Genomic DNA, 14,193 nt, shown 5'->3' on the forward strand with positions numbered 1-14,193 from the left:
CTGCTATAGCACAGTGAAAGTCCTGGAGTGTGATTTGACTCATTACACCACCACACTCTAAGATTTTTAATAGAGAGAGGAAACTGGATTTAACAGAATTTCATTTTTTAAATTATTTAAGGTGCTGTTAGAAGCTAAATTAAGACTTTTTTTTATTTAAATATGTTTTTAAGTTCAGTGTCCTATATATATGTATGTACATTTATTTATTTATTTTATTTATGTATTGGAATGGCTTTACATTGCAAATATATGAACTTATTTAGGGCCAAAACCTATTTCCTTATGCCACTCCCTAACTCTTCCACATGGGGCAGAGAGAACCCAAAAAGGCAGCAAAAGTAGTGCACTTCCACTTTGTGGTGGGGAGAGGTGTTTAGTTTCAGAGAGCCTCCATAAGGGACCCAGGGGAGGGACACAGCTAGTGGATTTCTGATTGCATGGATCCACTATACAAATTTTCCCTTTAGAGGAAGGAAAAGGGTGGCAGATGCCACTCTAACTTATGAGCTGCTGTAGTGGCCATGGAGATGCTGTGTCAAATTCATGATCTCAGGTGATATGAAGGATTCCATCTCTTCTGATCATTTGTACAAGACCTGCATACCTGGGCTCTGCAAAAAGAAGAGAGGGTGTCACTCTATATGAATAAAATGTGTGCTTATATAATGTTTACACCCTGTATATTTTATAATTAACCCCATGATTACAGGTTTCAGAGTGGTAGCTGTGTTAGTCTCTAAGGTGCCACAAGTACTCCTCGTCCCCCCCCATGATTACAGAATCAATCATGATCTTTTATATATGATGACCCATTTAATGGACCATATTTATAAATAGAGGGTGAAATTTTGGTCCCCTCCACAAAGCCTGGGAAAAAGGCCGACCCACAGGTCAAAGGATAGAAATCTTTATTCCCCCTCCCTGAGAGCATCTGACTGTGTATCTGCATGGGCAGGCTTTGCCTTTAGTACAGCTCATAGGCTTCATGTCCCCTTTGCACTGTTTATGGTCAAAGGATCTATCTGCAAAGGCCATTGGCCTACTCCCTCAACCTGTCTGCACATCTCCTTTCATGCTCCTGCTAAGACATGTCATGGAGTTTCTGTGACCCCTCTGTGTTCTATTTTGAACTGCCTTTCTCCTCTGCTCCCAAAGCAACAGACACACATTGACTGAATTAAAGTTTGGGCCTGCTAGAGTGGTATCAGGAGAACTTGGACCAGAATGCTCATCTAGTGGACTAGACCAATGACATCCAATGACAGTTTGTAACTTTTTGTCTTACCTTTATATTGAATGACTGGATCATAACAATCAAGGGACAATATAATCAGCTCTTTAATGACTCTGGCCCGTATGCATAAAACTATAACATTTGCTGCAAGACATAAGGCTTACATAAAAAAAATAGATTAAACGCTTGTCAAGTATATGATAGATATAATAGTGAAATATTACTGTTTAGAAACGAAATGCAAGTATATCTGTTAAAAATTGATTTGTCTTTCCCTTTAGTCTTAATGCCATGATTAATAGGAGGGAATTATGGCTTGATAGATTTTGCTAAATATCTGCCATTCTTCTTCAAAAATCTTTAGAAATCTATTAAAAAAAGCTCAGTGCTGGCACAATGATTGATGCTAAAACTGCAGGACAGAATGAATAGCTCAGAATGGCTTTCACCACAGTGTTTTAAGTTTTGTTTAAAGGGATGTATTAGTATCTGAAGCCCTAACACAATAAAGTGATGCTGTGTAATTCTGCGTAGTAGTTTTAACATTTACTGAAATGCACCTTTTTGTATTTTCTACATACAATTTCTTTATTTTTAGCAATCTGAAAATATAGCTATTGTTGATATTTTACAACTTAATAAGATTTTAGATTTATTGCAGTTTGTTGTTTTTGATGACTTTGTATACACTATAGTAATCATAACTAGCAGTAGTATGCCATCATATTTGTAATAAATATTGACTTTAGCACTGACAGTTTAATTTCTACCAGGTAAGACGGAAGAGCTCTTTAGTATTTGAGTTGTAGAAATCTTGGAAGATACTCAGCTTATTCAATAGAAAGAAATGTCAGTACTAGCAGTTCTGTGACACTGAAATTTAAAAAAAAAGCAGTACATGCAACAGTACAAGTACTGAAGGAATCTTAAGTCATTACCAGTAACACAAATGGGTCCTGATTCTGCAAACATTTAAGTGTGTGCATACATTTATTTACATGAATGCTTACAAATTGTGTATTTTAGACAAGCAACATGTGGGGATATTAATGTGAGCTGCACATCAATAGTACTTCTCATGCACTGTGTAAAAGTTTTTTTTTTCCCCTAGTGTCTTATTTACTAAAAACTACATTGTGCTTGAAACCAAGTTTCACAATTTTTGCATAAAATTAATCTGAGGATAATATATGTGATTCATTACAAGATAAAGTAATAATAAAAAGGCACACTATTCAGTTTGCTGAGATGAAGACTAATTTGCAGTATAGCAGGAATGCAAATTAAAATGGGAAAATACATGGGTATGACGTATGTCTCTTTTGTGTTTCTGTACTGTGACTAATCTGTTCATACGGCAGATAAAACTCACTAACGTAAAATATTTGTCTTGCATATTTTAAAACACAAAATATGGAACCTCCCACCTATTGCACTTTTCGTATTCCCCTCCCCATTTTTGTAACTATATGCCTTATTTTAAAAAAGATACTGTAATCAAATAAAAAAAGATAAATGCATTTAAATAAAAAGAATCTAGATCCTGACAGTTAAATGTGAAACCGGACAACATTTAATGTTATACACTCTGTGTTTGTGATATAGAATGTGTATGTTGTGTGCGGTTACCAAGGTAACAATTGCAGCTAGAGAATAGTGTGGAATAAAAACTCACTGTGATAAATGAAGGGAGTGTCAAGAGCTCAGGTTAGACCTTCTGCTGCACAGGTCAAAATTATATTAATGTCTGTCTCTCCCTTCATTCTCCCCCTCCTCCCCATTACCTAGTTGTTTTTAAAATCATGAAATATTTATATTTCTTGGAATGCAAGTTACGTGGAACTCTGCACTGTAGAGTATAGTGACAGTAAATACAGGTAGTGCTATATGAATATGAAACCCACAGAATGTACTAAAATGTACTTCTTTCTCAACCTTTAAGTACCTTTTTAGGCTTGGAGCAAAAGTGAAGTGCAATTTATTTGACTGTTATTTATTGATGTATTAGTGAGAAGTCTAACAAAAATATATTTGTGATTAATATTATTGAGTTTAAAATTAATTTTTCACGGTTTCCAGTGAATTATTCTGAACGGAACAGCAGAACCTAAATAAAAAAGTGGATTATTTCTATACTTAAATACTGTCTGGACCATGTTCTGCCCTGACTCTCTTTTCCTTACCCCATGGAGGCTTTGACCCTCTTTAAGGATATCTTCTGGTTGTTGTTACAGCATGAAGCAATTGGGAAAGGAGATTTAATAGAACATTTTCCTAGAGGCAAGTTATTTGCGGGTAGTTGCTGTTAGATAGATTTGATAGTGGCTTCTCTGACTTTAAGTGTTCACAGGGAAACTGGATTGCTATTCTGATACTTACGTCACCTCCTGAGGTTACCCATCAAAATGAGAACTGAGCATTACTCTCTGTTAATTTTTTATATTTGTCTTGATGAAACCATTTGTCTTAAGGATTACTTTCATTCTTAATCTGAAATCAAGTTGAAGTCTAAAAAGACTGAGTAAAATATAAAATTGTGCGGCTTGTTTGAAGTGATAGGCAGGATTTAATGCCCCAGCACAGGATGTGGATTCAGGGACTTCAGATTTCTCAATCCGGTACTGACACAGACTCTCTCTGAGTTCTTGGACAAGTCACTTCAACTATCTGGATGAAATTCTGGCTCTATTGAAGTCAATGGGAGTTGTGATATTGACAGGGCCAGGATTTCACCTTCTGTCTCAGTTATCCAGCTTGTAAAACAGGTTTAATGATATTCACTTAACTACTTGACAGAGCTGAGGATTGCTAACATTTGTAAAGTGCTTTGAAGATAAGCGGTATATGTTTTCTAAATATTATTTAGGCTTACAGAATTTGAGTACTCTTTGTGTGAGGCCTTGGGCCTCAATTTTGTAGGCACTTACTGATGTTCACAAATGTGTGCAGAATTAGTGGTTTAATTTCTGCTGGTGAAAAAAAAAGTGGTCAGTTTTAAGTAACTGCTCTAGATATGGACTATGGAAAAGCCTTTATTTCCTGGACCATACATTGCTAGTAAATAAAACTACTTGAGTAAGAATAAAATTTTACAACTTCAGGAAGGCTACAGATACCTGTACTTTGCTTAATATTTTAGGTAATTAAAATTAATCCACATTGTTATTTTTACTTTAATAATATGTTCAAATGTACCTTAATAATGCACTCCTGCCTACAGCATTCATTCAGACAAGCTCCAATGGGAATTTATTGGAATGTGTGAGGATAGTACAATCAGCTCTTAAAATTCACTGGCTTTATTACCTGGAAAATATATTTATTGTCAGTTGGTGAGCTACTAACAAAACAATATTAGAATAATTCAGTTAAGTGCTAAAATATTTCAAGCTAAACTAGCTGAAGTCTGCTCTAATAGCTGCTTGGCATTATATTACTGTTAATGAAGTGTTAAAAAAGCACAGTTTTAAAAACTTTTTAATCAAGGTATCTTCACCTCCTGTTAAGTATGGGTCTCCAGATATGTGCACTACACAATGGTGAAGTTGAAGCTTAGGTTTTTTACTAACAACTGAATCCTTTCAAGTGTCTCCTTATTTTTCACAGATTTTTGGAATCAGTTATTTTGTTGCTGAAGAGGTGGTCATGAAATTGAGGGTGGGTTATTAAATAGGACTGCTAATCATCCCAGAAGGTGTATTGCTGTGTAGGTGTACTGGGACTCCCAATTATGAATCCAATCTATTATATACTTCAGTTTATATTAGGGGTTATCAGAGCTGCAGTTCTAGTTTAAAGTTGAGATCCATCTTCCATTCTATCCCCACTTTTCCATAACTTTCCCAAACAAATTACTGGTCTCAGTCCAAAGATAAATTTGAGCAAAATTGTCTAGTCATCTTTGAATTATGCATGCATGGGGAGAAAAAAAATCTTCTATACTTTCCACTAAGGAATATGGTATTCAGAGAACTCAGAAGTTGTTGAAATGAGAATTGTTAAATTTGACTTATTTTGGAGATTTTGTTAAGACTTGAACCATAGGGCCCCTTAAACTGCTCTAAGGGCTTATAGTAGCTTTAACTTTTTAAATCACACTAAGAACTTAGTGTGGTATAAACAGTTTATTCAGCTTCTAGAGATTCAGTTAAGGACAACACAGCATTCAAGAGGCCTTACATAAGGAAAACAGCCCGTTTCAGGCGGTATCAAGCTAATTAACTCCAGAACAAGAGACTTACAAGCATGGCTTGGTAAAGTCAACAGAATTTATAAACTCTGAAAACTGAATGGCCTGGCTTTAATTTCCCCATCCCACACTTGTATAGATTTTGTTGTTGAAGTATATTGTTGTTCTTAAGGTGCCTTAAGAAAGTTTACCAGCTTTCAAATTCAAGAAAATGAATTGTACATATGTTGTTTTCTTTTGTAATACAATAGAGTGTAAACTCTTTGTTAGAATGTATGGGTTCCATTTTTAAAAAGCTAGCTGGTATTTTATTCATGTGCAGTGCTGGGGAGGGTTGCGGTAGGGAAAGATAGGATAGAGGTCCTGGAAGCCAAATTTAGTCTGCTAGGTAAGAGATTAAAGTCCAGGGCCTTTATGATAACATTCTCTCAGATGTTTCCAGTTCCACATGCAGGGTCAGTTAGGCGGAACTGCAGGGTCTCAATGTGTGGCTAATATGATGATGTTCAGAGGAGCGATTTAGGGCATGGCTACACTTGCAGGTGTAGAGTACTGTGAGTTAAATCTGCCTTTGTACAGCGCAGTAGGGAAAGCGCTGCAGTCTGTCCACACTGACAGCTGCAAGCGCACGGGTGTGGCCACATTTGCGGCACTTGCAGTGGCATTGGGAGCAGTGCATTACGGGCAGCTATCCCACAGAGCACCTCTTCCCATTCTGGCGCTGTGGCTTGTGGGAAAGGGGCGGGGAGTGAGGGGAATTCTGCGTCCTGTCCCAATGCCCTGTGATGCGTCAGTTCGCATCCCACCATTCCCTTTGCTTCCGTCCACATTTGGCACCATATTTCAACGGTTGTTGTACTGCGCACTCTGTCTTCCCTTTCAGTTTGTGGAAATGGAGCCCAAACAGCTGAGGAGTATGCTGATGAGTCTCGCCAGCACGTCACGTTTGGCAGTTGAGTTATTCCTTATCATCCAAAGTGACAGTGAGGACTTGAGTAACGCATATGATATGAGTTTGCTTGGGTCATTCACGGACATACTCACCACCGTGGAACGCCGCTTTTGGGCGCGGGAAACAAGCACTGAGTGGTGGGATCACATCGTCATGCAAGTCTGGGATGACGAGCAGTGGCTGCAGAACTTTTGGATGAGAAAAGCCACTTTGTGAGGCTTTCGCCCCCACCCTGCGACACAAGGACATGAGATTGAGAGCTGCCCTGATTGTGGAGAAGCGAGTGGCTGTTGCAATCTGGAAGCTGGCAACTCCAGACCGATCAGGTGCTAACCAGTTTGGAGTGGGGAAGTCGACCATTGGAATTGTGTTGATGCAAGTTTGCAGGGCCATTAATCGCATCCTGCTCAGAAGAACCTTGACTCTGGGTAAGGTGCATGACATTTGTGGCTGGCTTTGCACAAATGGGTTTCACTGACTGCAGAGGAGCGATAGATGGCACGCATATTCCAATTCTGGTATCAGCCCACCTAGCCTCCGAGTACGTTAATCGGAAGGGGTATTTCTCAATGGTTCTTCAGGTGCTTGTGGATCACCGTGGGCATTTCGTTGACATTAACACAGGCGGCGCTGGAAAGGTGCATGACGCATGCATCTTTCGGAACACTGGCCTGTTCAGGAACGTGCAAGCCTGGACTTTTTTCCCAGACCAGAAGATCACCGTAGGGGAAGTTGAAATGCCCATTGTGATCCTTGGAGACCCCGCTTACCCTTTAATGCCATGGCTCATGAAACCCTACACAGCGAGCCTTGACAGCAGCAAGGAGCGGTTCAACAACAGGCTGAGCTGGTGCAGAATGATTGTGGAGTGTGCTTTTCGATGTTTAAAGGGCCGCTGGCGCTCTCTATATGGGAAGCTGGATCTGGCCGATGACAGCATCCCTGTGGTTATATACACATGCTGTACCTTCCATAACATTTGTGAAGGGAAGGGTGAAAGATTCAACTCAGGCATGGAACTCAGAGGTTCAACACCTGGAGGCTGAATTTGAACAGTCAGAGAGCAGGGCTATTAGAGGGCCCCAGCGCAGGGCTGCAAGGATTAGGGATGCCTTGAGGGAGCAATTTGAGGCTGAAAGCCACAAGTAACATCTGGTGTCTTGCACGGGAGTGAAGTGTAGTGGTTCCAATGTTAGTAGGAATCTATGTTTGCTATGCTGACGTGCAGTGGCTGTTGCTTTCCTGGGCTAAGGTATCTTTTACTTTATGCAATAATAAAGAATGTTTTCAAAGCCAAAAAATCCATTTATTGAAAAGAAAATGCATTTATTGAAAAGAGACACAACTGCTTGGGAAACAGAAAGGGCAAGGGGGTGGGGAATGGTACAATCACAGATTTGTGTATTTCCTGTCTGGAGTGCTGTGCAATGAGTGCTGCACTTCAGGATGGCTATACTGCATGGTGATGGGGGTTGAGTGCCGTGAGTAAGAGTCATAGTTTTCAGGGCTGGGTGGTGAAGCTACAGGTGTTGGAGGCAGCTGGTGGCAATAAGAACCCGGATGTTGGGGAAAGTGGGTTGGAGGTGACATGGGGGCACAAGGGAAAGAGTTTTGGGAAAAGGACTGTTGGGGTGGGGCAAGTGCAATAGTGCTCCGCGTGCATTGTAACGAGCGCCCATATCGAGTCTGCTTGGTGCTCCATGATGCTTATCAGCCGCTCCATGCTTTCGTGCCGGCCATCCGCATTCTGCTGGCAGACGCTGCTTTCACTCTCCCGCCACTCCTGCACTTTTTGATTTTTATTACTTGAATGTGGCATTACTTCATGCAACGTCTTCCTTGCTTCCACATGGCCTCTTTCTAATTCTTTGGAGTCTTTTGGCAGGTGATAACATGGACGGCTGAGATCTCAAGGTTGCATCTGTAAAGGCAAAATGCAACACTTAACAGAGGCAGCATTGTTCACACCAGACAGAGCAATGATTCCCCCATACTTAAGGGCAAACGCAGTCTACACAATAGCATAATTTGCCCGTCCCAAAGTGAGTGCACATAACCCACGGGAGCCCCAAAATAGTGAGTAAGCACAGTGAGAAGCATGACTGACTGTTTCACGGCTATACTGTCCTCTTGGTTTCTGTGCCTTGGGGAGACAGCAGCAAGGGGCCCCTATACTGAATACTGTTCCCACATTGTCCACAGGAGTTCATCCTGGAAGATATCTCGCTGCTGAGGATGACCTGGGAAGCAAGGGAGGGTCTTCTACTGCAATGGGGCTTCTGCCCTGGCCCATATGCAGTTTGCCTGTGTGCAGCAATGGTCCTACACCCCTCATGGCATAGTGGCATGGGCAAGTTAGCCTTCCTGGGACAAGGACCACAGTGGCTCTCCCGAGAAATCTGCACAAGCACATTGCCCAAGTTCAGGATGAGACCTTTGAAGAGATGACTGAGGCCGGTTACTGCGATGTGAGAGAGTACATCAATGCCCTATTCCGCATCTAGGCATGCATGCAGCCATAACCCTCCTCGCCCCAAGAGCCCGCACTAATAACTTCCTTCCCAAAATGAAAACCGCTTACTGGACACCTCCTCTGGTGTTTGTCCTTCCCCAAGCACCGGCCACTGTGACTGGCTACCTTCCTCCTGGCTTGAGAACAGCTCCTGGCTGCATGCATCTAGGGATGCCAGGGTGTCTTCCTCTACCTCAGCACCCTCGCTCCCACTTTGCTCCTCCTTCTCCTCCTCCTGCCTTGTTGGACTAGGCTCTGAAGTGTCCATGGTGGTCCCCGGAGTGGAGGTGGGGTTGCCCCAAGTATTGCATCCAGCTCTTTGTAGAAATGGCAGGTCGTGGGGGCAGCACCAGAGCGGCTGTTTGCCTCATGGGCTTTGTGGTAGGCATTCCGCAGCTCCTTCACTTGAACCCTGCACTGCAGTGCATCCCGGTCATGGCCCTTTTCCATCATATCCCTTGATATCTGACCGAAGGTATCCTAATTCCTACAGCTGGAGTGCAGCTGGGACTGGACAGCTTCCTCCCCCCAAACACTGATGAGGTCCAGCAACTCGCCATTGCTCCATACTGGGGCTCGCATGGCACATGGAGGCATGGTCACCTGGAAAGATTCACTGATAGCATGAGCAAACAGGAAGGGATATTTTAAAATTCCCAGAGAATTTAAAGGGCGGGTCTGATGGTTGGTCACCTGAGGGCAGGGCAGTAGAGTTCAAAGTGATGACCAGAGTGGCTAGCACAGGCATTGTGGGTCACTTCTGGAGGCTGATCAGAGTGCACTATAGAACCAGGGCGTCCACACTAGCATTGCAGCGCTCCAGCAGGGACGCAGCAAATGTTATTCCACTCGCCGAGGTGGAGTACCAGGAGCACTTTAGCCGCAGAGTCAGAGCGCTTTACGTGCCTTGCCAGTGTGGACAGGTAGTGAGCTAGTTTACCTGGGGCTTCTTTATTGCGCTATAACTTTCAAGTGTAGCCAAGGCCTAGGAACTGGGGAACTTTTTAGAAAAGGAGGAGCCTGTACAGGAAGGGTGGGCTCCACCTAAACCAAAAGGGAACCAGATTGCTGGCATGTAAAACTAAGAAGTTTGTAGAGGAGTTTTAAAGTAAAGGTTAGGGAAAGCCGATAGGTGGAAAGGAGCACATGGTTTGGACAGAGACATCCCTCAGGGGAGGATTTATTACAGGGATGCCATATATCCAAGTAAAAAGGAGAGGATAGAAGTTGGTAAAGTACAGGTAGGAGCTGAAGAGGAACAGTCAAATGAAAGGTGAATAGTCACATGAAGGCAGCCAACTAAATATTGATGAATTTTATAAGTGGTTGCAAGCAACTGCAAGAAGTCTAAATATTAAGATGGGTGAATTTGAGTGTCTGGTGGAATGGTGATAATCAATGGGCCATGGTAACATCAGGGTACAAAATATATAGGATGACAGAGTAGGTTCTTCTGGTGGTGGAGTGGCACTATATGTGAAAGAAAACATAGAGTCCAATAAAGTAAAAACAATAAATGAATCAAACAATACTGTAGAATCCCTATGGTTAGAAATTACATTCTTGAATAATAAGAGTATAGCAGTAGGAATATACTACCAACCGCTTGATCAGGATGGTGATGGTAACTGTGAAATGCTCAGGGAGATTAGAGAGGCTACAAAAACAGAAAAAGCAAAAATAATGAGGGATTTCAATTATCCCCCATTGACTGGGATGGGATGCAGAGATAAAATTTCTAGACAGCATTAATGATTTCTTCTAGGAGCAGCTAGTCCTGGAACCCACAAGGGGGGAGGCAATTCTTGATTTAGTATTAAGTGGCACACAGGATCTTGTCCAAGAGGTGGATATAGCCGAACTGCCTGGTAATAGTGACCATAATGTAACTAAATATAACATCCTTTGCGGAGGGGGGAAATACTAAAGAAACCCTCCACAGTAGCATTTAACTTCAAAAAGGGTAACTACAAAAATGTGGAAGATATTTAAATGAAAATTAAAAGGAACAGTAGTGAGTTAAATGCCTGCAAGCTACAAGAAAACTTTTAAAAAAGACACCATCATGGAGGCTCAAACTATATGGTATACCCCAAATTAAAAAACATCAGCACAGGACCAGAAAAAGAAATACCATGGCTAAGTAAAGTAAAAGAGGCAGCTAGAGACAAAAATACATCTTTTAAAAATTGGAAGTCAAATCCTGCTGAGGAAAACAGAAAGGAACATAAACTCTGTCATGTCAAGTGTAAAAGTATAATTAGGCAGGCAAAAAAGAAATTTGAAGAGCAACTAGCAGAAGGCACAAAAACTAACAGCAACAATTTTTTTAAGTACATCGGAAGTAGGAAGCCTGCCTAACAATTTGAGAGGCCACTGGACAATCAAGGTGCTAAAGGAGCATTCAAGGAAGAAAAGTCCATTGTGGAGAAGCTAAATTAATTCTTTGCATCGATCTTCACTGCAGAGGATGTGAGGAAGATTCCCACATCTCAGCCATTCCTTTCAGGTGACAAATTTGAGGAACTCTCACAGATTGAAGTGTCTGTAGAGGAGGCTTTGGAACAAAATAATGAATTAAACAGCAGTAAGTCACTAGGACCAGATGGTGTTCACCCAAGAGTTCTGAAGGAGCTCAAATATGAAACTGCAGAACTGCTAACTGTGATATGTGACCTGTTGCTTAAATCAGCTTCTGTACCAGATGACTAGAAATTAGCTAATGTGATGACTTAAAAAAAAAAAAGACTTCAAATGTGATCCTAACAATGACAAACCATTTAACTTCAGTACCAGGCAAATTAGATCAAACTATAGTAAAGAACAGAATTGTCACACACACACACATATGAACATGATATCTTGGGGAAGAGTCAACACAGCTTTTTTAAAGGGAAATCATGTCTCACCAGTCTATTAGAATTCATTATGGTCATCAGCAAACTTGGACATGGAGGATCCAGTGGATATAGTGTACTTGGACTTTCAGAAAGCCTTGACAAGGTCCCTCACCAAAGGCTTTTAAGCAAATTAGGCAGTCATGGGATAAGAAGGAAGGTCCTCTCACGGATCAGTAACTGGTTAAAAGATAGGAAACAAAGCATAGGACTAAATGGTCAGGTTTCACAGTAGAGAGAGGTAAATAGCAGGGTCCCCCAAGAATCTGTACTGGAACTAGTGGTGTTCAACATATTCCTAAATGATCTGAAAAAGGGGGTGAACAGTGAGGTGGCAAAATTTGCAAATGATACAAAATTACTCAAGATAGTTAAGTCCAAAGTTGACTGAAAAGAGTTATAAATGAATCTCACAAAACTGAGTCACTGGGGAAGAAAATGACGTATGAAATTCAGTGTTGATAAATGCAGAGTAATGCACATGGAAAACATAATTCCACATATACAAACAAAATGAGAGGGTCTAAATGGGCTGTTACCACTCAAGAAAAAGGTCTTGGATTCATTGTGGATTGTTCTCTGGAAACATTTGCTCAATGTGCAGTGACAGTCAAAAAAGCTAACTGAATGTTAGGAGCCATTAGGAAAGGAATAGATAATAAGAGAGAGAGTTTGATAATGCCACTAAATAAATGCATGGGACACCCACATCTTGCATGCTGTGTGTCATTTGGGTCACCCCGTTCCAAAAAAGAGATATTAGAATTGGAAAAAGTACAGAGAAGGGCAACACAAATGATTGAGTGCATGGAACAGCTTCCCTATTAGGAGAGATTAAAAAGACTGGGAGCGTTCAGCCTAGAAAAGAGAGGCAACGGGGGGGGGGGGAAGATATAAGAGAAGTCTATAAAATCATGAATAGTGTGGCAAAAAGTGAATAGGGAAGTGTTATTTACCCCTTCACATAACACAAGAACCAAGGGTCGCTCAATGACATAGGTTTAAAACAATCATAAGGAAGTACTTCTTTACACAATGCACTGTCAACCTGTGGAGTTCATTGCCAGAGGATGTTGTGAAAGCCAAAAGTATAACTGGGTTCAAAAAAAGAAATAGATATGTTCATGGAGGACAAGTCTATCAAAGACTATTAGCCAAGATGGTCAGGGTGTGTCCCTGATGGTGTGTCCCTAAACTTCTGACTGCCAGAATCTGGGATTGGATGACATGGGTTGTGATAAATTGCCCAGTTGTGTTCATTCCCTCCAAATCATCTGGCACCGACCCTGCTGGAAAACAGGATACTGGGCATAGGCTCCAAATTCCCCTCTACCTGGTGGGTGTTCGACACCCCCCCCCCGCCCCTGCCCCGCCTCTTCCTGCCCCTCCACCATCCTCGGTGGGGTGGCAGGAAGCACTGGGAGGGAGGGGAAGGAGTGGGGATGCAGCGCGTTGGGAGGTGGGGGGGAGAGAAAGGAGGCGAGGAGTGGGGAGCTTGGCTGCCAGTGGGTGCAGAGCACCCACAAATTTTTCCCCATGAGTGCTCCAACCCTGGAGCACCCACGGAGTCAGTGCCTATGATACTGGGCTGATCCAGTATGGCCATTCTCATGTTCTTATGATTCTTACGAATTAACTACAAGTTTGGAATATGTTTTCTCATTTTAGATTTTTAACTACTAAAAACAATAAAACTACCCAAAACAATTTTTCATTTTAATTCAGTTTTGTTCATTTTTAAAATAAATTAATTTTAGCTGTTCTGGAATTATAGTAGATTATGGGAAGCATTGTTGCTGTGATTTTCCCCAACACTTTGTGTTGGTTTATGTGTCAGATGTGCTGCTAAGAATAGTAAATCTAGAGATGAAATGAGCTGCCTAATCCAGATTTGCAATTCACAACATTGCTGTTGTTAATACAAAGAGCATTCTGTGAATTGAAAATAGTGACTATAAGAAAAATTTGTACTAAAATACATTAGAAATTAATTAACTCTTTAAACTGATAAAATGTAATAGACAACTAGAAAATTACTCATAGTTTGCATAAAATGAACAGTTTGAGGTATAAATTAACACTGAATTGTACATTAGAGGCTACAGTTGTATAATGTATGTGTGCTATTACAAGCATTGAAGAATATTCAGTTTATATTATAGCACACACACAAACCTACATTAAAAATAATTTTATTAAGGTTACAAAGTCAAGCACTCAAAAGTTTAGAAATGCCAAAATTTAAGTTGGCTATGCAACCTTAATTCAGCCCCCTTCTATGTCGGCATTGTAATGTTGTCTTTACTTACATGATCACATACTATTTTTCCCCCAAGAACTGTGCCTCATTCAGAGAACAGTATGACAGTGCTCACTTAATGAGTTTTATTCAATGTTTTGTTTTAT

At 41.1% G+C, this 14,193-nt stretch overlaps 1 protein-coding gene across 2 annotated transcripts in view; it reads left to right on the forward strand.

Annotated features, from left to right (window-relative positions):
- DPYD (dihydropyrimidine dehydrogenase) overlaps positions 1-14,193 on the forward strand; it is a 537,067-nt gene that overhangs the window by 180,930 nt on the left and 341,944 nt on the right. Inside the window, exon 6 of one of the 2 annotated variants that reach the window (XM_084637886.1) lies at positions 6,310-7,623. The exons of the other annotated variant lie outside the window; for it this stretch is intronic. Coding sequence (XP_084494012.1) covers positions 6,310-6,594 — 285 coding nt within the window. The 3' untranslated portion in view covers positions 6,595-7,623. Of the gene's footprint in view, positions 1-6,309; positions 7,624-14,193 lie in introns of those variants that run through there. 2 annotated transcript variants of the gene reach the window in all.

The sequence above is a fragment of the Lepidochelys olivacea genome (genome assembly GCF_965140295.1).
Source record: "Lepidochelys olivacea isolate rLepOli2 genome assembly, chromosome: 8".
Classification (NCBI taxonomy): Eukaryota; Metazoa; Chordata; order Testudines; family Cheloniidae; genus Lepidochelys; species Lepidochelys olivacea.